Here is a 26,254-nt window from a genome sequence, read left to right on the forward strand (position 1 = left end):
AGACAGAACGCGTTTCCTTCCTGAGCGGTATGATGGCTGCGTGGTCCCATGGTGTTTATACTTGCGTACTATTGTTTGTACAGATGAACGCGGTACCTTCAGTCATTTGGAAATTGCTCCCAAGGATGAACCAGACTTGTGGAGTTCAACCATTGTTTTTCTGAGGTCTTGGCTGATTTCTTTTGATTTTCCCATGATGTCAAGCAAGGAGGCAAAGAGTTTGAAGGTAGGCCTTGAAATACATCCATAGGTACACCTCCAATTGACTCAAATGATGTCAATTAGCCTATCAGAAGCTTCGAAAGCCATGACATAATTTTCTGGCATTTCCAAAGCTGTTTAAAGGCACAGTCAACTTAGTGTATGTTAACTTCTGACCCACTGGAATTGTGATACAGTGAATTATTAGTGAAATAATCTGTCTGGAAACAATTATTGGAAAAATGACTTGTGTCATGCACAAAGTAGATGTCCTAACCAACTTACCAAAACTATAGTTTGTTAACAAGAAAGTTTGTTAACAAGAAATTACAACCTAAGTGTATGTAAACTTTGACTTCAACTGTACATACTGTATGCGCCAACAGTAGAAACGACAACATGATATACAGAAAATAAGGAACTTACTTTGATAGGAACGCAAACATTTGAAATGCTATTATTATAAATGTTTTACCATGAGCATGTAGACAGTAAAAAATGTATTCTGTTTTCACAATGTATTTGGACTTTTTTTTACACTAAGTCTAACCTGAACAGCAGATCCTCGTTGAAGTCGCCACAGACAATAATTGGTTCAGTGCCATTAAACCAGTGGTATTCAAACAATTTCATCGGAAGTTGTTTTTTACATCATCAGAATTTCTCACAACCCAACCCCACACCAAATTTAGTGACACAGCCGTACAATCTGAATTTTCATATCTTATCAAAATGAAAAGAAATCAATACATTTACTTAATAAAATTGTATTTTTCAAAGGATCTTTCTCAACAATGTTATTATAATGGCACATACAATAATCTATAGTCAAATATTTTTCTTGGGACGCGACCCTGACTTTGAATACCACTGCTTTAAACTGTGGCAATGGAAGGAGTGTGTGTGTGTACTGGTTTCAATATGCTTTTGACTTCTTACCTGTAGAAAACTATAATTGTGGCACTTCAAACAGACTGAGTTGACAGTTGACAGTGAGAAGTTAGCTTAAAGCTTGAGTAAGTAAGAATTGTGTCCACAAATGCACGCTAATGTTTATTATATGTCAATAGCTTATGATTAGTGAAATCTATAATGTAGTTATTTTGTTAGATACTTTTCCCTATTAGCTGAAATGTGTTTTTCAAAGCCATTTTAGCGTCAAAATGGCAGTTGTTTCAAAACGTTAGGAAGAAAAGTAATTTATGTGATTACTAAAAGAGCTGTACTATTTGATTGGTATATGTTGTTCTGATTTCAGATTTCAAACGTAGAGTAGAGGAGGACTTCAGACGCTCTAACGTTTTGTTGAACGTTTTGGGAAAGTGTTCAACATTTCCGTTGTTTATAAAGGAAACGTCATTGATGCGGTTCGTAAAACAGCTGTATAATAGAATATGTTCTTGTTCTGATTTCAGGTATGAATAGCAGAGAAGTAGAGGAATTTTTTATATGCTCTAATGTTTTGTCTAAATTGTTGGTAGTCGTCAAGGTAGTAGATTTGAGCAAAAGTTTGAGCATCAGTTAAAAGTCTAGTTTTGATTTACATTTGGATGAGTTGTCAACTACGGTGAATTCAACGTGAAATCAACAAAAAATGACACCATGTCATTGGATTTAGGTTCAAAGTTGGGTGAAAGAACGACAAAATGCACATACGTTGATCACTTTTTGAAAATCCAATCAGTTTTCCTCGTTGATTCAACGTCATCATATAGATTTTTTTTAGGTTGATGTGGAAACTGCGTAGATTTAAACCAGCTTTTGACAAGTGGGACTATTCCAGACTGACCTGCACGTTTTAAAGTTTGAATGACGTTTCTAGCTTAAACGGTGTAGGAGGAGTAGAAGAAGTCTGATGAAGATTTTGAATGCGACATTTGCTTTGCAAGTCCCATTCATTAATTCATGTTCTTCTGTGTCCTTGTCATTTGTATGCCAAGCACAAACATTTCTGCAGAGGTGTTTTGTTGTGTTGCAATCGAAACCTCAGGAGAAATTCTGCTCATTAGCGTGCCTTTCTTGACACGATATCGCTGAGCTGTCATGGCAAGCTGCCTCTGTGATCATTGTTTTAAGACTTTTTCACTCGCTTCATTCACATTTGAAACTATACCTCATCATGTTATGTAAATCTTTTCCCTCTGCATCCAAGACTATACTAAATGAACAATTTAAAAACCTTTATTTAAACATAGACTTTGGAATGTCTCTCAATACTGTGGCATTCCATCTGGAGCCTGCCAACTCATTGAGTGATGTCTACTGACACCATTTTAGAACGTCTTTAACAATGCATGTCTACATCTGACCTTCTAAGTCCTAAAATGTTCATCTAAAATAGGAATTGTTTTACATACCGTATGTATTGTTTGTTGGAAGACAAACGCAGGCCTGCTTCCAGCAGGTGCCCTCAAGAACATACTGACAAGGGCAAGCAGTTGACTTCACTGCGTGAATCCGAGTAAGATACACTGAGCTGAACCTTTTGTACAATTTAAGTGGAGTCAGCGCAACTCACAGGCACGCTATCAGATATTTCCCCCGAAACCAATTTATTGCACAGTGTTTCTCTCGAATAGCACTCTTGGCTTTGAAACAATAGCAGAGGAAAGTTTGCATAGAGTAGAGAGGAGTTAAAACGCTTAATTCGCTTGGAAGGTGTTGGCTGATGGAGACATCGCCTTGCCTAGGACCTGAAGACAGCCGGTGTTGCCCCTCGAGGAATAGACCAGCCATTTAGCCTACTGGATACATTGGTGAAGTGACCTGAATCTAAGGGAGGTGGATTTAATAGCTGTAGGCTTAAGCTTTAGTAGTCTTATGGAAGCAGACAAGTACTGTATGTCTCTGGATATGGAATATACTCTGACATACTATTTATTTAGACATCTCTGTCAAATCTGACATGTGAGATTAAAGCTTTTAGCAAGTACAGCTCTGTTTTGGACACAACACACCAACGACCCAGGTGAGAGTCCCATTATCGCTTATTAGTTGAAATTAACAAATACAGAAGGCTCCAAAAGTATTGGGACGGTGACACATTTTTTGTTGTTTTGGCTCTGTATGGAAATAATAACATGACTATGGGGTTAAAGTGCAGACTGTCAGCTTTAATTGAAGGGTATTTTCATCCATTTCAGGTGAACCGTTTAGAAATTACAGCACTTTGTGTACATAGTCCCCCATTTAAGGGGACAAAATGTATTGGAACAATTTAACTTAGATGTGTATTAAAGTAGTCAAACGTTTAGTATTTGGTCCCATATTCATAGCACGCAATGACTACACCAAGCTTGTGACTCTACAAAACTTGTTGGATGCATTTACTGTTTGTTTTGGTTGTGTTTCAGACTATTTTGAACCCAATAGAAAGTAATGGTGAATAATGAATTGTGTCATTTTGGAGTCATTTTTATTGATTTGGATGCTACCATGATCACGGATAGCTCTGAATGAACCGTGAATAATGATGAGTGAGAAAGTAAAAAAAAAAAAAAGAATTGTCACTGTCCCAATACTTTTGGAGCTCACTGTAGGTCCAGGAAGAAAACTTCACTCAATCAGATGACAATACATTTTCAACTCTGCCTACCCTTCCACCTACACGTAAATATAAACAGCGACAAATGTCACAATGGTGTGCTGGCTGATTTCTGCATCCCCCACCTTCACCACCGTCCATCTCCATTCCTTCCTCTCTCTGGGTGGATTCTTCCATTGAGATATATGATATGAAACTACCAGATCTATCTCTATGGGTTCTTATCTACCTCAGTCTTTGACCAGGAGCCTAACAGACCAGAGGCCTTATCCAAACCAAAGTAACTACAGCATTTTCATAGTCTAAACCATGGCTATTGTATAGCCTCATGGCCAAACCTACACAGTCATCAGGTGAATGGAATAATAAGCAAATGCACAAACTTGGTTAATTTAGAGAATCAATCTAAATTAATTGGTGACCAAATAAGCATGAGCAGTCTTATGATACAGCAGTGAGTTGAATCTCTCAAATTAAACAGTTTAAGTCTATCTCATTGCATAGCCCTTGCCATGCAGTTTGATTATAATGAACAGTTATGTTCTTATCTTGTACGGGCTCGATTTCTACAAATTTTTTCTCTAAGAAAAATGAATCACATTTTTTCTCTAAGAAAAACCACGCTTGATCTTCACACTGATTTCCAAAGGCTAACCTCGGGAAGCGACCAATTATTTGCTTAGTATTTACAGAGAAGCTCTCAGATTCAAGAGCACCCTAATTCGTATACTGTTTTCAAATACTACTTACAGTAGGTCTATGCTTGGCTGTGAGTGTGTGCTGGCTTTGTGTATTCTGCTAGGTCCTGAGTTCTTGTCATTTGTAAAAAGGGACTGTCAAACCTCTCCCAGCATTACCCCCGGTAGCTTTCCATATTCTGTCAATCTTATAAGGAGTGGATAGGAAAGAGGAAGACATTGTCATTACTTCTTGAGATTAGAAGTTAGCTAATACCTGAGCCACAACAGACTGTGTGAGGACTGGCCCTTTTTCCATGTTGATGCTGAGTGATTGTGAGTTGAACACATTCTCTCACATCATCTGATCATACTAACTGTAAATCGCTATGGATTAGATCATCTGCTAATTGACAAAAAAATGTTTTTAATGACTGCTCAGACCTGCAATTCATCTGCACCTTAGAGACTATTGGCACACATTCAACTCTACATCGCACACACACACACACACACACACACACACACACACACACACACACACACACACACACACACACACACACACACACACATATATACATACATACACACACACACACACACACACACACATACATACATACATACATACATACATACATACATACATACATACATACATACATACATACATACATACATACACACACGCTGTCAACGCTGCTGTACTATTTATATACTTTCTATTCAACTGCTCAACCAAGACACTATTGACTTTATTACTTCATACTTTATACTGTATATCCTATTGTGTATACTACTATGTGTATACTATATTGTGTATACAACTACGTATACCATTTTTTAATTACTTGTTATATTTTTTATTTGACTTGGATTATTATTGATATTGATATTTGTACTGCATTGTTGGGGAGAGCTTGCAAGTAAGCATTTCACTGTACCGTTTATACCTGGTCTATTCAGGCCAGGTCCATTCAGCAGTAAGAGTGAGGGAGCAGAGGTAAATTAGTGACGGACACATTTATGGACCTGCTTCCTGACCTTCTTGATTGTGATGAATGGTTTTTGGCATGGCACAGCCTAGAACTATCTGGTGAGTGTCAACTTAAATCCAAAAGGAGCATTTCACAAGCTGGTGCTGCCCCATTAAAGAGCAGAATAACCAGGATTGGATAATTATGACCAAATATTGTGTTGTGGGGATATACAGTTGTGTAAACATACAATTTATAGCTTCAACATGTTTTTAAAAGCTTTTATGACAAACTCATGGACTGTCGGTCCTTGCGTCCATGGCTCTGTTAATGAATTTGAGAGTTCTGCTTACGTTTCCCCAGACCCAATCCTGAAATTTATACCAAACCAAGTGGCTGGGCTTAAACACTAACTCTGGATTGTGGTTTTAAAGAGGTGTAACTGATTGTTTAGAGTTCAACTGTTTACCCCCTGGTGGGTTTCATAATTTTTCTCCAGTGAGTTTCTTAATTGAAATGAATTGATTGTGTTCTATTAAGAACAGAGGATAATATACCAATATATAAGTTAATGGCTTGAGTGAAGTGAAGCAGATAATCGGACATGGTTGTCTCAATTAACATTAATGCGTTCATTTAACTCATAGTTATCCATGTACATATATATAATGAATTGTTAATTTCGGAGAGAAATAACATGAAGTACAACATAAAAATCAAGTAGCAGCCATATATAGCAGTGTAACAAGCTAGTCCTACATGAGGGAGCTTTGGGGGGTGGATATAATACCATGCTGTGAGGATACATAGACATGAAAGATAAATAACCCAAGTGTATTGCAGTAAGCATCGGCCTGATAGAAACAGCTTTCCACTGTCAGAGGACATTGCCTATTATTTTTTCTAAAACAGACTGTATCTATGGGGGAAGGGGGGGGTGAAATCATCAAGACTTGAAATGCTAAGGGTAATGGTTGTACTGTAAAGCAATTCGTAGACTGGTGGCATAGTGTCTGAAGGATAAATAGCACCAGAAATAATGCACCAAAATAATATATATATTACAATAAATAATAGTATTTAGCCTACAAAGGAAAAAGTATTCTTATTACTCCTCACTTCAGTTTGAGAGAAATCTGACAGAACTCTCCTTTTGTACATTTATACCAGATGAATTGTGTAAGTATGTGGAGTTGTTCCCAAATCGTTGGCTACTCCTAGAGATTTTGCAATTTCATGACAAATTGGAAAACATGTTTCACATCTGCAGCTATTAACAGTCACCAAACAACGATTCAAGACCCTGTGTGGCATTTACCTGGCGTCTAATATATATCTGACAAAATTGCCCTTCTAAGGCAAATGATAAAGTCATTACTTACTGTCTGTAATAAGCAAACATTAGAACTTGTATTTTCTAAAATACATGACTAATTTGAGCCAATGTGCTGTACATGCTCTAACCAAATATTGTGCATTTTAACTCATTCCCACAAAACACAGCTGAAAACTATTTATATTTTTAAGTTGCAATACAGCACAAAGGTAAATAAGAAACAAGACAACAGTAAACATGTCGTCCCCGACAAATGATGCATCGCCCCCCTTGGGCTAATCAGTGTAATTTTGTAAATGCCGCATCTCTATGGCAAGACACATCATTCACCAAAATTTCATCAAAATCGGGGCAGTAGTGTCTGAGATATTGCGTGGGTTATTTAGACTCATTTCCCTGAGCATGTGTGCCAAATTTCAGCACTCTGAGTCAAACAGATCAAGAGATATAAACATGTGCCCATTATAGCACCACTGTGTGGTTGATATGAATGTTCTTGCATATGTTGAGTCTTGACACTGTTTGCAACATGTGTACCAAATTGTATTAGAATACGAATATCCTTTACTGATTTATATTCATGTATGTACCAGACCATGCCTACCTGAATGTTTATTGGTCAATGTTTATTGTTCAGTGCAGCCATGTTTTAGGTGCTAGTCTGGAAAATATTGTGTTGCGAAACGTTTGTCCTTAAATGCCACATATCAAGTTTGGTGCAGATCAGTCATTCGGTGCCAGAAGAGTAGCCTTTTAAATGCTTTTCACAAAATTCAAAATGACAGACAATTAATCATGGCAAACCTTATGCGTCCTTGAGGGAAATGTGTTCCTTGTGAGGAGAGGGACCTGTGGACCAGATTTCATGACTTTTGGTCAAACGGGGTGAGGGGCATGACCTTTCAAAGTTTTCATTTTCAATCTCTTGTTTGTAAATTCCGGAACTCTATGGCAAGACGCAACATTCACCCAAGTATCGTCAAAATCGGGCCAGTTCTAAGATAAATAAAAAATATTTAACTTGGTAAGTCAGTTAAGAAAAAATTCTTATTAACAATGACGGCCTACACAGGCCAAACCCGGACGACGCTGGGCCAATTGTGCGCCGTCCTATGGGACTCCTAATCACGGCTGATTTACAGCCTGGATTCAAACCAGGGTGTCTGTAGTAAGGCCTATAGCACTGAGATGCGTGCCTTAGACCGCTGTGCCACTTGGGAGCCCATATAGCGTGTGACTAACATACAAACAAACATACAGACCGAGACAGATCCACAGTACCCTCCCCAACTTCATCATGAGGGACAACAGTAAACATTTTGTCCCCCACGAATGATGCAGCGACCCCGCTTGGGCCAATTGAGATATTGTGTGTGACGAACAAATTTCAGTTATCGTGTGTGACCACAGATGATACTCCAGTGGCTGCTCTAACAATGAAAATGAATGTCTTAAAAATGGAAAGCAGTCAGGAGGAGGCAAGATCAGGTGGGACCGCTCTAGCCAATGAGAGGGTTGATACGTGCGGGAACAATAGGCACAACTCCGATAAAAAGTTGTTGTTTTTTCAAAGTTGCCTGGATGTCACTTGTCCTACTTATAGCAGTACACGCGTAATGACCTAAGCACTACGAAACTTCTATTTGATTAAATAAGCAAATAAGCCATTATATTTCTTGTTAACCAAATTCAAGAATCTCTCATTGACCTCCATACAAAAACTCCTCATTGGGTGAGGAGAAAATAAAAACACCACCTGCTGAACAAGATAACGTTTGGGCCCAGTTATCCCTCTCGCTTCACCTCTTCCTCTCTGGTGTGACAAACACATTTCAGTTAATTACTACAGCTCCCGCCTTGGGCCAATCAGTGTCATTTTGTAAATGTCGGATCTCGACGGCAAGACACATCATTCACCCAAGTTTCGTCAAAACTGGGCCAGTGCTGTCTGAGATATCATGTGAGATTAAAGTACAAACTAACGTACATACGGACAGACAGAGACCGATCCACAGTCCCCTCTCCAATTGCAACAATAATAGCACCAGACTTCCATGCAGTTTATGGCAGAGATATGCTAGCTAATCTTTAAGGCAATGCCTCGTTTGTTGCTACCTTTTGTACCTTGCATGCTAAACATGCTAAACAAATTGTTAAACAGAAAGAGAGAGATTGCAGACCAGCTAAGGCTGGGCAATATGGCCAAAATATTTTATTTAACTTTTTTTGACAGTATGGTAATTTAAGTTATTTTATGTTTTTGAATATTACAAATTCTTCATTTGCATTAGAACTAGTGCATGACCCTAGTGTGGTAACACATGAATTCTAACTGATTTCAATGTGTCTTTCTCCATTCTGATTGTTTTATACTGTTGAATTAAACTTCAACCCCAAAATATTTTCTATGTTTTCATCCATTTCTGCATTTCCTGCACTCATTTGAGATCATTTACACACTGCCACGTAGGGCTGCACAATATGGGCAAAAAAATCTAGGCCTTATTTTTAACCAAATGTTACAATTGCGATTTGACTAGCAATTTAGATAAAACCACGTGGGGGAACTGTTGGAATCATGGAAATAGAATGATTATTCGAATTCTATAGTTAGAATATAATAGTGGGCACCTTGAATACAGTGTTTGACATGACAACAAATGAAAATGCCAGGGAGGAGTTATTTTGACATGGTAGGAACCAAAGTCTTGGTGGGTGTTTCCTAGGGGAACCTATAATACTTGGGTATATTAAATGTTTTTTCTTTGCTATTAGAAGATACTGTTGCACAAACAACATGATTTAGGCCTACACCATCACTGGTATCGGGCTGTATAGCTAGCTACGTTTGCTCTGACGGATTACATTTATTAGCTAGCTAGCTAGCCAGCTAACTAGCGATTGGCATTAGCGGTAACACAAACTAGCGATTAGCATTAGAGCTAACACGATTTAGCCTCAACTTGTTAAGAAAAGACAAACTAGCTGTTTGCAGATGTCAGAAACAAACGAATAGTGTAATTATAGAACACTTGTGGATTTATATTACGAAGCAAAGTTGAAACAGCATCGTTGTCATCAACATTGTTGTATGACCATGCAGACTAAACGCAAGTGTCTCATGGTCGAGCAACAACAAATGTGCTCATTGAGTGACAGGGGCAGGGCTAGGTCTATGTGGAGAGAGAGCGGAGAGTGATGATGGATGTTAGACACGGTGTATCACATTTGACAAACCAACGGTATATATACTATCGGTATATAGTAAAATACGGTATACCGCCCAGCCCTTAGACCAGCCATGGTACTGACATTTTAGATGACTCAACAACAATAGTATAATTTCTCCAGAGTATTCTGAGTCAGAGACCACTACATCAGTTAAGCATATTAAATGAGTGTTGTGTGTTTTGTGTTATGAGAGATGGTGAAGATTGACTTGATTACTCATCGCTCTGCACTGCCTGGGCCAGAGGACTACAGCAACTATATTTTATTTTTGCACAACAGTGACTCTGCAGAAAACAGAACACTCGGAGGTACACTGACTGAATGATTGACTGAAGCATCTACAGTAAAATCTCTTTGCGCTACTGTGTATTCATCACACAAACCCTTATAGCATACCTCCACAGTGAAATCCAGTCAACATCTGGGACAATTCATACAGATGGATGGACGACCAAACAGTCCCTCTCCAGAGTGTACAGAAATATGAGGTTTGACATAGTCTTCCTCTTTCCCCCGCTCAGTTCTGGGACTACAGTAAATTGGGATGAAGATGTGCATGGCCACAACCTCACCATGACATCCAGCCTTTCTATACCCTCTTCATCTTTCCTTCAGAGGCAGCGCAGCAGCCATAGCTAAAGGGCAACATCAGGATCAGTGCTTCTCGTTTGTCTTTTCACAGTGGAATTGGCTTTCATTTGGCACAATTTAGCAGACATGAAAACATCAGTAGTTTGCAAAACAGCATGAATAAATATTTGACATTATCAAATAATCTTGTAGCCTAACAGTTAAGAGCATTGGGCCAGTAACTGAAAGGTTGGCGCTTCAAATCCCCCGAGCCAGTAAAGTGGAAAAATTTGAGCAAGGAAGTTAACCCCCAACAATTGCTCCCCAGGCACAGATGATATCCATTAAGGCAGCCACCTGCACCACTTTGAGTCAGAGGGGTTTGGTTAAATGCATTCATTTGTGCAACTGACGAGGTATCCTCTTCCCCACATCAATTATTAGCTTTCTAGCTCTACAGACTTTTTTTCTCAAACTTTCAACGGTTACATTGTTGAATCAAAACACCAAGGGGAAATCGAAAACAAACGTATGAATTGAATGTTAAAGAGATGTGGGACCAACTGGTGGACAACTCTCTAAAACAAGTGTGAAGTGCAAAGCGAGCTAAATCCTATAGGACCGTACACAGAGAGAGAGAGAGAGAGAGAGAGAGTGTGCTTCTCAAAGAGGAGCATATTATACTGGTATGATGATACTTAATGAAATGTTATACAGCCAACAAATGGTGTTTCAGTGAAACTAACCAGTGAGTAAGAGGTTACTATTTCCATAGTATTAAATACGCAACATAAATAATAGTCTCTGGACTATAAAATCAAGTGCTACCAAATGTAATCTTTGTGTATTATGTTGCAATGAGTTTAATGTTTGATTTTAAAGGTGAAGAAGATAAATAGAAACTTCCCAGTTAATCAACAGGTAAGCAGCTACTACTACTACTACTAGGCTTACTCCTACTACTACTATTACTACTACTACTACTAGGCCTACTACTAGTAGTAGTAAGGCAGTACGGTCCGGTACATCATCCCAGTAAAATAAATAGTGGGGGTACCTGACCAGTAAAACATGAGCCTATCACAATTAATACAACATGCCCCAAAAAACTATAGGCTATGAGAACAGTCTATGACTAGGGTGGCTGGAGTCTTTGACAATTTTTGGGCCTTCCTCTGACACCGCCTGGTATAGAGGTCCTGGATGGCAGGAAGGTTGGCCCCAGTGATGTACCGGGCTGTACGCACTACCCTCTGTAGTGCCTTGCGGTCAGAGGAGGAACAGTTGCCATACTAGACAGTGATGCAACCAGTCAGGATGCTCTCGATGGTGCAGCTGTAGAATCTGAGGATCTGAGGACCCATGCCAAATCTTTTCAGTCTCCTGAGGTGGAATAGGCTTTGTCGTGCCCTCTTTACGACTATCTTAGTGTGTTTGGAACATGATAGTTTGTTGTTGATGTGGACTCCAAGGAACTTGCTCTTAACATGCTCCACTACAGCCCTGACGATGAGAATGGGGGCATGCTCGGTCCTCCTATTCCTGTAGTCCACAATCATCTTCTTTGTCTTGATCATGGTGAGGGAGAGGTTGTTATCCTGGCACCACACGGCCCTATAGGCTGTCTCATCGTTGTCGGTGATCAGGCCTACTACTATTGTGTTGTCGACAAACTTAATGAAGGTGTCTGGGCATGCAGTCGTGGGTGAACAGAGAGTACAGGACAGGACTGAGCACGCACCCCTTAGGGGCCCCTGTGTTGAGGATCAGAGTGGCGGATGTGTAGTTACCTACCCTTACCACCTGGGGGCGGTCCGTCTGGAAGTCTAGGATTCAGTTGCAGAGGGAGGTGTTTAGTCCCAGGGTCCTTAACTTAGTGATGAGCTTTGTGGGCACTAAGGTGTTGAAACAGCAAGCAATGCAGATGTAGAAGCACAGTGGCTAGGAAAAAGTCCCTAGAAAGGCCAGAACCTAGGAAGAAACCTAGAGAGGGACCAGGCTCTGAAGGGTGGCCAGTCCTCTTCTGGCTGTGCTGGGTGGAAATTATAACAGTACATGGACAAGATGTTCAAACGTTCAAAGATGACCAGCAGGGTCAAATAATAATAATCACAGTGGTTGTAGAGGGTGCAACAGGTCAGCACCTCAGGAGTAAATGTCAGTTGGCTTTTCATAGCTGATCAATACAGCTCATTGAGCATTGATTGCAGTCTTAGTGCCAGCATCGGTTTGTGGTGGCAAAGTCAGTCCCACTTTAAACTTTAGGTCACCGTTTACTTTGTGTGCTAAACGTGATTTATTTATTTTTTACAACGAGAAGTAATAGTTGTACATTTCGATTGGGTAATACTTAATGGTTCTGTTTTTCTATTCTTATGATTGGGACCTACTGGCTTATTATGTCAGAGTTGATGAACTGCTTATCCTTTAACATCATGCTGTGTGTGACTGCTGTCTTTCCATCATTGGTCCTATGCAGTGGTGTAGTGGTACCTGGAGAAGTGGATATACTCTAATTTTGCCCAAAAGTTCCCAAACAGCCTGCCCAGCGAAGAAAAAGCTCCCTGTGTGAAATATCTGTTTTCCTAGAAATGTTTCAGATTTTCACTCTCAAATCACCCTTTTGTTAATAGAATACAATGTGATGGTCTTAAATTCACACCAATGCTTAAACCACATCAATCTGATTGGCTCCCCAGTGGGTGGGCCTCTGTCCACCCAGGCCCATCCATGTCTATGACCCTGATGCAAACAGCATATGATGACCATTGCGCATCACAATAATCGACTAACCAACACTTCGGACTAAACTTTTTCAATACCTGGTTTGCATACCCATTGTTGCCTTAGTTAGCATTTACTGTTGAAATGTCTTTCCTACCCTACCGGCTACCGATGTCATTCTTCTGTGAGCTACTCCATGCCAAAACCAGTTGAAAACTGCACACTCTTGCTGCCCGCTGAAACTAGGCTATGTGTGCGGCGTGCATGTGCATATATTTCACATGCTTTGCGATTGTGTAGGCTACTTTGTGCATGATTTCTCTATTAATTGATAAGTCGTATACCTCCACTACACTACTTTGATATGCATCAGTAGGGATTAAGAAGTGAGTATAAGCAATGGCCACTGAAAAAATGTTGGGTATATGGCTTACCTGCGTATACCCTACACTACACAACTGGCCCTTTGTGTTTTACAAAAGGTGCACTCTCCTATATGAATGCGCTGGTATTACGGTTGCTGTCCTTTCAGAATCACAAACACTCAAGGCCTATAGGTTTGCCACTGTGCAAACTGTGCAAACATGTGTATAATAGTTATAAAGGCTGTTAAGATATTAATGTTTCAAGAAAGGAGTGTATATATTTGGCCTTGCGAAGCGGTTTTATGGGCTGGCTGAATGGAAACAGATAATTATGACTTTTGTACTCCGTTGGTCTCGGGAAGAAATGACGAGTCCTCACTGTCCGAGACCGAGTCAAGACGAAATACAAATGTGGGCTAGTGATAAAGAAATCTCCATTTAATCAATACTAAAATCAGGCTGTAACACAACAAAATGTGGGAAAAAAAAACTTTTCCGTGATATCCAATTGGTAGTTACAGTCTTGTCCCATCGCTGCAACTCCCCTACGGACTCGGGAGAGGCGAAGGTCAAGAGCCATGCATCCTCCAAAACACGACCCTGCCAAACCACACAACCTGGAAGCCAGCCGCACCAATGTGTCAGAGGAAACACCATCCAGCTGAAGTACACGATGGGACAAGGAAATCCCAGCAGGCCAAACCCCCCCCTAACCATTGTGCACCAACTCATGGGTGTCCCGGTCACAGCCAGCAATTGAACCCAGGTATGTTGTGATGCTTCAAGCACTGCGATGAAGTGCCTTAGACCACTGTGCCACTCGGGAGGCCTCGGGTGTGAATACTTTCTGAAGGTACTTTTTGATTGGTTGATTATGCTACACAAAGATAAATCATTTAAATTCGTTAATAGTTTGATTTATTGCACCTGTTCCTGAGATGGTTGTTCCAGTTTATATGATTTATGTAGTCTCTTTAATGAATTAATTTTCCCTACCCTGGCAGTCATTCTGAATGCAGGTTGCAGTTGACTAAAAGTGACAATTGTTAGATATCCTTACTTTGTCTGGATTCCAATAGGAATTACACATCACTTTGCAAGCATGCATAATGTGAATAGCAGGCCTGATGTGGCCAGTAAAGCAGGAGTTTCAGACCACGGTGTTAGGGTATAACTAGGCTCTCAAAGAAATGCTTCAAGATATACGTTATGTATTGTCAAAAATAGTTTAATTTGAAAGATAACAACATAAGATAAAAGTGTTATAGCACATTAGAACCATTCATGGAGGGTTCTAGGTATAGAACCCTTCTTTGAGGATTCTATGAAGAACCACTTACAGAGGGTTCTACCTAGCACCGAAAAGGGTTCCCCTATGGGGACAAGCTGAAGAACCCTGTTGGGTTCTATTTGGCATCTATTTTTCTACGAGTGTACTTCATGGCATTACAATGTGACACTGTAGACAGGAGAGTCATGCCTGGTTGACACCTGGTCACAGTACCCTATTGGCCAATTTCCCTCAAGCCTGATGTTCTTGACAAAGAGATCTTTGATTTATAGTATGAGCTGTATGGGGAGAGGGGGTAAAGTCAGAACATAAACATGTCAATGACATGTCACCACCTTTTCAATCCATAGGAACAAGGATCTGACACTATACTGTACATCAACCAAATTGCTACCTTTGACCATTGACCTAGACTGCTCCGTAATCCTTTCTGAAGAATTTGTAAGAATTACAGCATATTGATGATAAGGCCATGATACAGACCTAACAGGTATAGCCTATCCTATGGTTTGATTGAGCTCAGCAAGCAGCTTACATTGAATACAAATTAAGAGTGTGTCAATCAAATCTAGCTAGGTTTTAACCTCCATCTTAAAGCCAATGGATGGTAGCACAATGGACGTCGGGTAGCCTAGCAGCTAGAGTTTTGGGCCAGTAACCAGAAGGTCACTAGTTCAAATCCCTGAGTTGACAAGGTGAAAGATGGGGCCCATAAGCAAGGCACTTAACCCTAATTGCTCCAGGATCACTGTTGAGAAAGGCTATCCCTGGCTGTTACCCCACTTTCTGAGGGTGTCTCAAAGAGAATTGGGATATGCAATAAAAAAAAATACATTTCTAATTCACACATGCTGTATGTATTCATATGGACTTGTACATGTGTGAAATAGCACAAATATAATCACCCACCAAATGATTATAAGGTATACACCAACTGACCCCTCAAGTTATTGAGTTGATTTGTCTTTACTTTAACAAACATTACTGTAAGAAGAGTGGAAATGTTAAATATATATTCATAATAGATCATAAATATTCAGGAGGGGCTTTCAAGTAAATCTATATACCTTCCTAAAAAGTATTAAAACCAGAATAGAGACTATAGTTTGGTTGCCATTGGGCTGGTGATATATTATGCCAGGCTGGTATTGCATGTATTCCACATTATTAGCTCCAGAAGACGAACAATCAATGGGCTGTACAACCATGTAAATCATTGGAATATGATTAATACCAGCAACTGCCTTACCGTGGCAGCAGAATTCCATCATCTACAAGTCTATATCATACTAAACTGACCATGTCGATAATATGGGCAGTGTTTAGCCTTGCACTTCAACCTTGTTTAACGTCATTGTGGATAGAAAGAGGACTGACACGGCACAAGCTGAAGGAACTGCGTGTGCCTATACATTTGGACACGTCAGACGGCAAAATAGGCTACTGCATGTTGCAACAAAAATTCCTTTCATGTTTTACACTTAATGGGTTCTCTATCATAATCTGAATGAACGGTTCCCTTTCGTAGGCTACATTACGCATATGTGAGAGCCAATGATCATAGATTCTTAGGCTACCTATTAGATATTAGATAGATCATGAAGAACATAGCCTACTGGCTTCTGAATTAGGCTTTATGAAAGTGATAATCTACAAATGGCGTTTTTAATAAAAGTGAACGTTTTTAAAGGTACAATTAATACATTACATTGTCTCATATACTAGTGGGCTATATCCCACTACAGTGAATTACCATCTTAAATGCAAATTGCATTGTATTATACAATATAAATCGAGAAGTTGACTTGGAATATTTATATATAGTTTACCTGATTTTCTGGTAACAGGTGGTGATGATATTGGATCCAGTCGGCCCCTTACATCAATCCCTGCTGACTGTCAAGGCTGCAGATTATAAAGAATCTATGTGAATCTAAAAAATCTATGTGAAATCGTAGCCTACCTATCCTTGTGCCACCGTCGCCCACGATATCCACACACTGAGGCAGTGTGCGAAACCGCTAAGCATCCCACACTTATCCTAGGCTACACGAAAAACGTGTATTTTTTTCTCTCCATATTTCTCCAGCAGAAACGAGACAGGGCATCCTTTCCTTCGACAGTCGTCGCCAGCAAGGCATGGGATAGATACAGTTTCACATTTTCCCTTACCATGCGCCCTGGTGCCAAAATGACTGGCTAAAAATCGCATGTGATTTGTTTTAACTCACGTCAATCGACTCAGTTGTTAATTTTACTCACGGACCACTCACATTTCTCCCAATGGGGAAATTACTGTGAATGTACGTTCACCGTTGATTAAGAAAATCAATTATGCACATAGCCTAAGATAAGTACAAGCAAAATGTCCGGTCCAAGGAGCGGTTTGAAAGACAATTATCGGCGAGCACTGCGGTATGGGTTGGTTGGTTGGGGAATGCGTCCTGAAGAAAATTACCGCAAAAGGAGATTCAAAGGAGCCAGTTCAATGTGTATCTCACATCAGATCAGGGAACCCAGTTTCAGCTCCTCAATACATTAACAGACAGCTGGGTTCAGTGCCGTAAGATCCTCTACCCTGCAGCCCTTATTGTGTGAGCAGCTGTGCAGGTTTTCCAGTTTCCAGGTGTATTACAATCAGAGCTATGTATAGCCATAAAGAGAGTAGGTCTACATATGTATATGATTGCAATAGTATCTTTTTTCTACACAACACACTGTCCCAAAGTCTAACACTTTACATGAAGTTGCTCTTATACCTGTGTAATAACTCTGTCATGACATTGTAATAACATTAAGTTGCTACATAGGACTTTAATAATTGCATTCCCCTTTGCAAGTGCATTGAATTACCATCTTAACTACCAATTTTATACACAGTTGATTAAAGTGGGACCAATTTGAGCATCATAGACCTGAGAGATAAAATGGCCCTTATAAAATAGTTAAATAAAGGTTAAATAACCAAATTAAATGTAAAAAATAAAAAACATGAATTTGAATGCTATTATCACTTGCACCACATAAGGCTTCTTCGTCATGAATTCATCTCACAGGCATTTTATCCTCTTTTCAATAATTAGTTATTGTCGTTTCAGGTGATTTTCTAATGATTGTTGATCTTATTTATAGAACATTTCATCAAATGAACACTTTGCTGCCCTGGACATGACCTGATTAGATTAAAGACGATGCACACCCATCTGCTTTAGCATCAAATCCCTATACAGTACTACAGTGGCTTGCGAAAGTATTCACCCCCTTGGCATTTTCCCTATTCTGCTGCCTTACAACGTGGAATTTACACCAAATGGGGATGAATCGTTTTGCAAGGCACTGTACCTTGTGAGTAACCCCTATATATTGGGTATCCATGTTGATTTAGATGCGGAAAGCTGTAGTATTGACTTGTGTTTTCACAATAAAGGTGTGTTTTAAGTGCGGTATAGCTCATCCAAAATTTCAGTTAGTGCACACAGACTATCTGTGTGAAACAAAACATTGATGCTTTCTCACCGTGGAAAACTTACACACGTTTACTTTGTGTATGTGTTTGTTGTTTATTTCGAAAAACCAATATAACAGAAAGTACAACACAACACTAACATTCAAACATGCAAAAATACAAACATTAACAAACATATGAGCTGCACATCCATTCCACAGTGTGTTGTCAGATAAATTATCTAACGTCCTGGAACATTAGGTCTCACCCATCAAAAATGGAGCCATCCAACTAATTATACACAGATAACCCCTCCTACCCTTATAATTTAGCCAGGAAAGAAGGACATTATTTATTGTCTCCAATTAGGTTTTGAAGATAAGATAACCAGTTCACAATTAACTTTAAGTTAGCAACACAATAATATTCAAAAATTTGCCAATCTTAATTGCTATGGAACTATTCAAATGTATCCTTTGTTTCATTAATTTTGCCATATAATGCCATTGCGAAGAGTTAACTGGACACAAGGGGGCGTAAAGTGATATACATTTCTTTCTCCTTTGCAGGCTCCGCTCAGCAGGCTCAGCAGACAGAGGTAAATGTAATTATGCTGTTCAGACTGACCTTGAAAGCCAACTAGTTAGATTGACATTTGAAGGAAGAATACTTTATTGGATTATTGACAAGGAAATGTATGATTTACTACCTGCATTCACACTGACATCAGAGGAAGCTTCGTTGAGGACAATCCCATTCAGTGACAATGTGAACAGCAATGGAGTTGGTTTCAACTATCCCCTTTTTATGCATACATTACATGTCACTGGATTGGGGAAAGGGTATACATCAATAAATAATCAAACATGTGTGTATGCTGTGTAGCACATAGGAAGCAATATCATTTAATACCATGCAGATGTGTTTTTTTACAATTATATCCCTCATTAAATTAGTCCTCCATGCCATTGAACAGGCTATCGACTTTCATGCCTTCTGAGCTATGCAGCACACAACGCTCATTACCAACAACCTGCACATTCCGCTGATTGCACTGGTGTGCATCCTTATTTCACAGCTGTCTCCAGCTACAAACCCAAACACCATCGCCACCACCACCACTAGTCCACAAATCTCCCCACTCCACACACAAATACACCTGTCCACCAAGAGGGTGGGTCTTGACTCCGCCCATTACACATTTACGTGGTTTTAATTGGTTTGAGGACGCCTGACATGTAAATGAGTCTTGGGAGACTCCTCCCATGCACCTGATAGGGAGTATTTACAGCTCTTTACTGCTGCCTGCTGTACTGTTACAACAGCGCTCTCTGCACTACAATGACACTTCACTGGCGTATGCAATAAGGATTTCCGTCTCTGCAGTGATTTGTCGCGCCCTGAGGGGACCGTTACCAAAAAAGTTTTATACCAAAGTTTCAGTCACATTTATTTTTCCAAGATGCCACGATCGTTTCTTGTCAAGAAACATATTAACTCCTCTAAGAAGCCAAATTATAGCGAGCTGGAAAGCCCTACAGGTAAAGCAAATAAGTTTTCTAAATCCATCGCTCAACAGATGCGTGGATTACACTGACATGCAACTAAATTGTTACACGTTTACAAATTGACAGCGGCCAGGCTATTATCCGACTACACAGTTGAAATGTATCCGGATGCATACTTTCATTGCATCTCCATGTCAAAGTTATTGCTGCTTTGTAACTTTCTAATCTGTGCTCTTCAATGAGGGGGGATGTTATTCAGCTCTTTTTAAAATAAATAATACATGGACATATATAGGCATATTATTACTATACAGTGAAGTTATTTTGAATCACCTAAATGTACGATTTTGTTTCTATTTTCAGTATTTATTTCACCGTATCTCTACAAAGGCCTCCCATTGCCTGTCATTCCTCAACCGGAGATCCTTAGCTCGGTCGCATACAACCCTATCACAGTATGGACTACAAGCAGTTTTCCGTTATCTCCGCTTCCAAGTGACCTCTCTCCCATTTCTGGATACCACTCATCGCTCTCTGACACCTCATCCAAAGACCACAGCGGCTCCGAGAGCCCCAGGAGCGATGAAGACGACCGGATGCTTACCAAACTTACAGATCCTCATGGAGTGGAGGCAGAGCAATTCCAATGTAGTTTGTGTAACAAATCCTATTCCACGTATTCTGGACTGCTGAAACATAAGCAACTGCACTGCGACGCACAGACGAGGAAATCTTTCAGTTGTAAATATTGCGAAAAGGAGTACGTCAGTCTTGGAGCCCTAAAAATGCACATTAGAACTCACACTTTGCCTTGTGTCTGTAAAATATGTGGCAAAGCTTTCTCAAGACCGTGGTTGCTTCAGGGACACATCAGAACGCACACTGGTGAGTAGCTATAAAGGTTTGGAGTGTCATTACTGTACAGTAGTCTACTTGGAAATATTGAAGATTGCTGCATGGTGGGCTATTTTGTTTTAGGATAACTATGTGCAACAGTTTATGGAATATATCATTTATGATAACTGGTTTAAACTGTTTTTTTAAAATTAAATGTATGTATCATATACATATTGCAAAATGCATTGCAATGCCTGTGTAAAACAGCAATGCCTGTGTAAAACATATGTTATGTGGTAACTTATGTTAAAGGTGTGGTTTTCAGACTATGGAGTTCCATGATGTACAACATTTTATGTTCTGGTTTATACTTTTCACAAAGTAAAATACTTGGACTTTAATGTCAAGCCATATCTCATGCTTGACATCATGTCAAGGAAGAACGATTTTGACTCTAGTGTTTCCTAACCTTTACAGTGCAACATAAGAGTAACCGTTGATTATGGAGCAAATAGTTTGTTATATTATTAGGCCTATGTCAGTTTGTATCTTTTATCCGCCTGTGAATACTGACACATTTCTTCCCCTTTCCCCTCTTACAGGAGAAAAGCCCTTCTCCTGCCCCCATTGCAGTAGGGCTTTTGCGGACAGGTCCAACCTCAGGGCTCACCTACAAACCCATTCGGATGTGAAAAAATACCAATGCAAGAACTGTTCCAAAACCTTCTCCAGAATGTCTCTTCTGCACAAGCATGAGGAATCTGGTTGTTGTGTAGTACATTGAGACTGCTGGGCTGGGAGACAGTGCCACCACCAGAGACCTCTGGTACTTTCCAATCCTCAAGAACTGTTCAGGGGATATTGCATACTGAGGCATTGTAACCAAATATGCAAGACACTCTTTTACTGACTGACCAACAAGCCATTTCATTTCAGTGTAAAAACAAATCCTCTGTCTGTCATGTGCTTTTCATTTTAAGCAGTATCTTTCTGCCATCGCAACCAGTGTTGAGCTTTATGTTTGTTATACCATGTACCTTACAGTCATTGCTTTTCATGTATTTTTGAGAAGTGGAGATATTTGAAATAATGTGCCTTCTCAAACATTTTGATGTTCTGACCAATCTCTCTCATAGGATATATTTCCAGTTATGTCATAATATTTTTCTTTTTTCTAAGAAACCACATAGGTATTCCACATGGTGTATGGTAACAAACGATAGAGATGGACTGTGCACAGTCAATGGAATATTTAAAGCCATCATAACTTAGGGAACAAGTGGAGAGACTATTTTTAGGGTGACAGTATTACAACTCAATCAGACAGTAACTGTTTTGCCAGCAGATAACAATACTTTTACCAAGTGCCTCACTTTGAGTTGGCAATTAACTATTTTTTCGTAAACAATTATTTTCATTCATATTTTTATATATTTGAATGTAAGTGGGACTGAGATGATTGTATTTCTGACCGTGTGAATTGTGATACTGAATAAATGATTTTAATATTTTTGAGATGCTTTTAAAAATAAAGATTCATAAAATGTTTGTAAAATGCTTGACTTTATTTTTCTGTGCAAGGACTGTGGATATCAGGGTAATGGCATGATGACGTACACTTGCTGGGTATTCTAGAAAAGGTGTCATGAAACATCTTCTTAATTCAACTTTATGAGATTAGTAATCAAATAAATATACTAAGATCCATCACATCATGTGCAGACTTTAGATTTATCATTATACAAGCTGCAATGTTTTTACTACTTTCTCTTGAAACTACTTGCCTGACATTACTATGATAACAACCTGTCTGTGGAGTTGTAAGTCCTTCAACTTCATATAGTAACTTTCAAACTGCTTCAAAGTGAAACATACAACACAGCAGAAGTCAGATTCCTGCTCCAGTCCACTTTCATGCTTTCATTCCATGGTAGAGGTGTAGAAAGAACGAAGAATGACTCGACCCAGACTCAAGGCTGAACCTGCTCCTTGTGAACCTGTCCAGACATCAAACAAACTTGAAATGTAACACATGCTAGCTATATTGATCAGCACTCACTTGCTACACCCTTTGAGGGAGCACGGCCCTTTATTTGCCTGCCTGCAGCCAATCTTACTTTTGAAATGGAAGAGCTTATTTCTTGTAGGCAGCTATCTATTATAATCCTAATCGACCTATCCCTCAGAGGTCTGTCTGTCTCTCTAGCCCTGTTTATACCTGGTTCTAACATGCGTCCTTCATCCATATCTTGTCCACATTCTGATTGTGCCCACATTTTTAGGCAGGTGTAGATGATTAAATTACTAATTGTGAACTGATTTTGACCAGATCTTAGAAGTGCAAGAGCAGGACAAGATCAGGAGGAAGGATGCATGTTAATGGCAGGTATAAACAGGGCTTCTGTACGTGTGGTGAATGCTCCCAGGCAGTAAACTGATTAAATCCGTCTTCCTTCTAATGCATAAGTTGAGGTCTGATACTGAATGGTTAATTCACAGCAATCACTGCAGAGGCACTGGAATAAGTTATAGTTCTACCCTCTAATATGTTTCCACCCAATCCCCGGATTTGCATTGCTTTGACAACCTGCAAGGATTCTGGGATGTGTGCCATCAAGAATTAAAACTGACTTCCTCAGGCTACATCTTGTTGTCTTTTCTAGTATGTTGTACAATAGGCTTAAATGTTGTTTTTTAAATCACTCCAAAAAGTGCAATGCCTTAAAGGATACAGTAGAAGGCAAACTATTTCTAACAAACAGACGCCAGTGTGGTATAATCTAGACTAGAGAGAATGTTCCGTAATGCCCAAAAGCTGCTGACCTGAGTGATCTGACTTGACAAACAGACACTTGTGTTCCTTCCTGGCTCATTCTGAAGGGCTCCTGAGCTGATCTTCCCTGTAGGTAGATTCTAGATCCGTACATATGAGTCATCGTCAAGCTATTTCAGGTGCTCTCTCCTGGATTTCTGATTGGACCAGGTGGCTCCAGGCTTTTCTGTCAGACCTCACCATGAGAGAGGCAGGTGCAGGCACATACATAAACCACATATGACTCTCTTATAGCTGTGTGAACCATATAGTCATGATTTCATGTTAAAATATCACTAATGTACTGTATATGAAAGGTTTGGAGGAAGGTGTGTCCCCAAGGAATTTTCATGAATCAGCTGCTTTTGGTTATAGTCGAAATGCACCCATAAGATAAGAACTTTGTTCGTTTCTTTTCAGAAATTCATGAGGTTTCTTTCTACTTAACGCAATGCCAATGTTGTATTTCCATAACTTGCCATCTCCTTCTCTTGTGAAATAGTACCTTTCCATTTATTTTTTTATTACAATGATTATTAAAAGCCTGGCAGATTTGCTCCGATTTGAAAAGGACATGCAATGATTTTCATCCTGGCATGAATATTTAATTTAGCAGTGATGGTGGTAGTAAGAGGAGGAGAAAGAGGGAGAAGAAGAGGTGTCTCATTTGTTTGGCTTCATATGGCTACTATATGATGGGAACTTGTGAAATCAAATATTTGTGTGACGTGGCAAAACTGTTAATCGTTATCCTGTTGTGTATAATTACCAAACCTGAAGATGTAAACACCAGGAGTGCTTTATGGATCTTTTCTAACAGACAATAGTGAAGAAAATGGACAATCCATGCTCTCTGAATGATAAGTTTGAATCCATTTGATTTGAGGTGTTTTCTAAATAACTTCTGAACTACCATTCAAGTAATTCAAAATATTGTTCGTTTGGACATCCATCTACGGTATATTATTTGTTTGTTCTGGTAGGTAGGTTATACAATAAAAAATGAATGTCATTTTCTTAAACATAACACTTATTAGACACACAAAAAATATATAGATATATCTGACACCACACAAGAACTAGAAACTGTATTCACTGTCTTTAGTATTGCCACGGACATACACATAATGTCGAGCACTGACTGCTGGGGATAGGCAAATACATGTAGATGTGAGGGGGGCACACTCTTTGAAACCTGCTGACTTAACAGTGAATTGGGAGTATGGTTCCTCTATGACTGTCAAGTGGAACAAACAAAGTTAAGGGTGTCCTCTGAGGCCTGATTGTCCCGCCAGCCACAACGTGATCCACCAGCTCCTCTCCAAACCCTGGCTCAGGAGAATGGCCTGATTGTGTTCCCTCTGATCCCTATGACCGCCTACAGGGATGCCTCCCTGGCCTGTTTATAGACCTCACACATCTTGTTAAAGATGATTCTCTACCCCCCTCCCCCTACACACACGCTCTCTCTCTTTATTTCAAATTCCACTATCTTCTCCAAATGACTGGATGGATAACTTGGTTGTGCTAGATTTGAGTTCTTCCTGCTTATAGTGGTCCACATGTCTTGGTTCCTCAGACTGTTCGACCACCAGAAATGTAGTAGGCTAGGTGTTCATAAGTATGATTCACTGTGGACATACGCACCAAGTTAGGGCTGTGAAAACTTTAGAAATATTCTGTATTTTGGCTGTATTAGCCATTCATTTTGTTAGTGTACAAACACTCAAGAAACAAAAGAACAAACACATTTGACCTGCATGTGCACATCCCTGATTGTGAAAGGAGAGTGATGCACTTTACAACCAGGGTCAAGGAATAATTTGGGTCAACATGTCATTAGAGAAGGGCTAAGGGAACACTTGGAAGCGAAGAAAGAGCAAGGCTGTGATGTTCAAATCAATAGTCGTCCACTCTGGTATTTCCAAGTTGCAGTTTAGTCGAACAGAGGTCAGCTGTCAAAAGATCTTGTGATCATACTTAGCTAGTTGATTGTATTTCCTCCTCGATGTGCAAGTCGTAACATCTCATGACTACAGCAAGATAAGACAACATTTCAGTAAACAACATGTCCCTTTGTGACCTTGGTGTATTTGGCAGAGCTGAAACATGCCCTAAGTTAACCAACACTTGTTCTTCAATGTTATAGCTATAGATTATATGGGTAGTGGTGTTTCGATAAGGACCTTGTGCGATGGATTCTCATATCTATTTTAGGTTCTAAATGTTAAATGGGTCGAATTACAAATTACTACTACCAAGGCTTAATGAAGCCTTCATAAACCCTTTATGAGACCTGTATAGATGATTCAGAAATAATTCATAAGCAAATGTTGGGCTGTATAAAGGGTGATACAAGGGTCAGTGTGATGACGATAAGGTATCTGACAATACTGTTAAAATGTTTTGGTTGTGACAAAAGTTCTTATCTCTTCCATCTTGTAAACTGCAGTGTTTCTGTGCCCAGTCTGATGTTTTACAGTGAGACAGACTTGCCAAACTTCCATAACCCTCCCCCCCCAACCATGCCAAATTGGTCTGATCAACATGTGATCATGTGACTGTGACAACCTGAATCACATGCCGCTCAATCAATTATAATTAATATCATCAGAATGACACAGGGATTCTCTCAATTGCATACACCTCGTTTCCTCTCTCCTCTCAGAGAAGGAGGCGAGGAGAGAGGATGCGAGGGGTATGCAATTGATATTCTCCCAGTATCTTCTCCTG

General features: G+C 39.6%; 2 protein-coding genes across 2 annotated transcripts in view; one reads left to right on the plus strand and one right to left on the minus strand.

The window, feature by feature from the left end:
- Positions 1-17,454, minus strand: part of LOC112226808 (gamma-1-syntrophin) — a 58,427-nt gene extending 40,973 nt beyond the window's left edge. Inside the window, exon 1 of the mRNA XM_024391378.2 lies at positions 16,749-17,454. The gene's annotated coding sequence lies outside the window, so the exon portion shown is untranslated. The remainder of the gene's footprint in view (positions 1-16,748) is intronic.
- Positions 17,455-19,673: 2,219 nt separating this feature from the next.
- On the plus strand, positions 19,674-22,264 carry snai2 (snail family zinc finger 2). The gene is made up of 3 exons (XM_024391379.1): positions 19,674-19,905; positions 20,236-20,757; positions 21,312-22,264. Exons 1-3 carry the CDS (start codon positions 19,827-19,829, stop codon positions 21,491-21,493), a joined length of 783 nt encoding a protein of 260 aa, XP_024247147.1. The 5' UTR covers positions 19,674-19,826; the 3' UTR covers positions 21,494-22,264.
- The last annotated feature ends 3,990 nt before the right edge of the window (positions 22,265-26,254 follow it).

This window comes from Oncorhynchus tshawytscha, linkage group LG28 (genome assembly GCF_018296145.1).
Source record: "Oncorhynchus tshawytscha isolate Ot180627B linkage group LG28, Otsh_v2.0, whole genome shotgun sequence".
NCBI classification, from domain to species: Eukaryota; Metazoa; Chordata; class Actinopteri; order Salmoniformes; family Salmonidae; genus Oncorhynchus; species Oncorhynchus tshawytscha.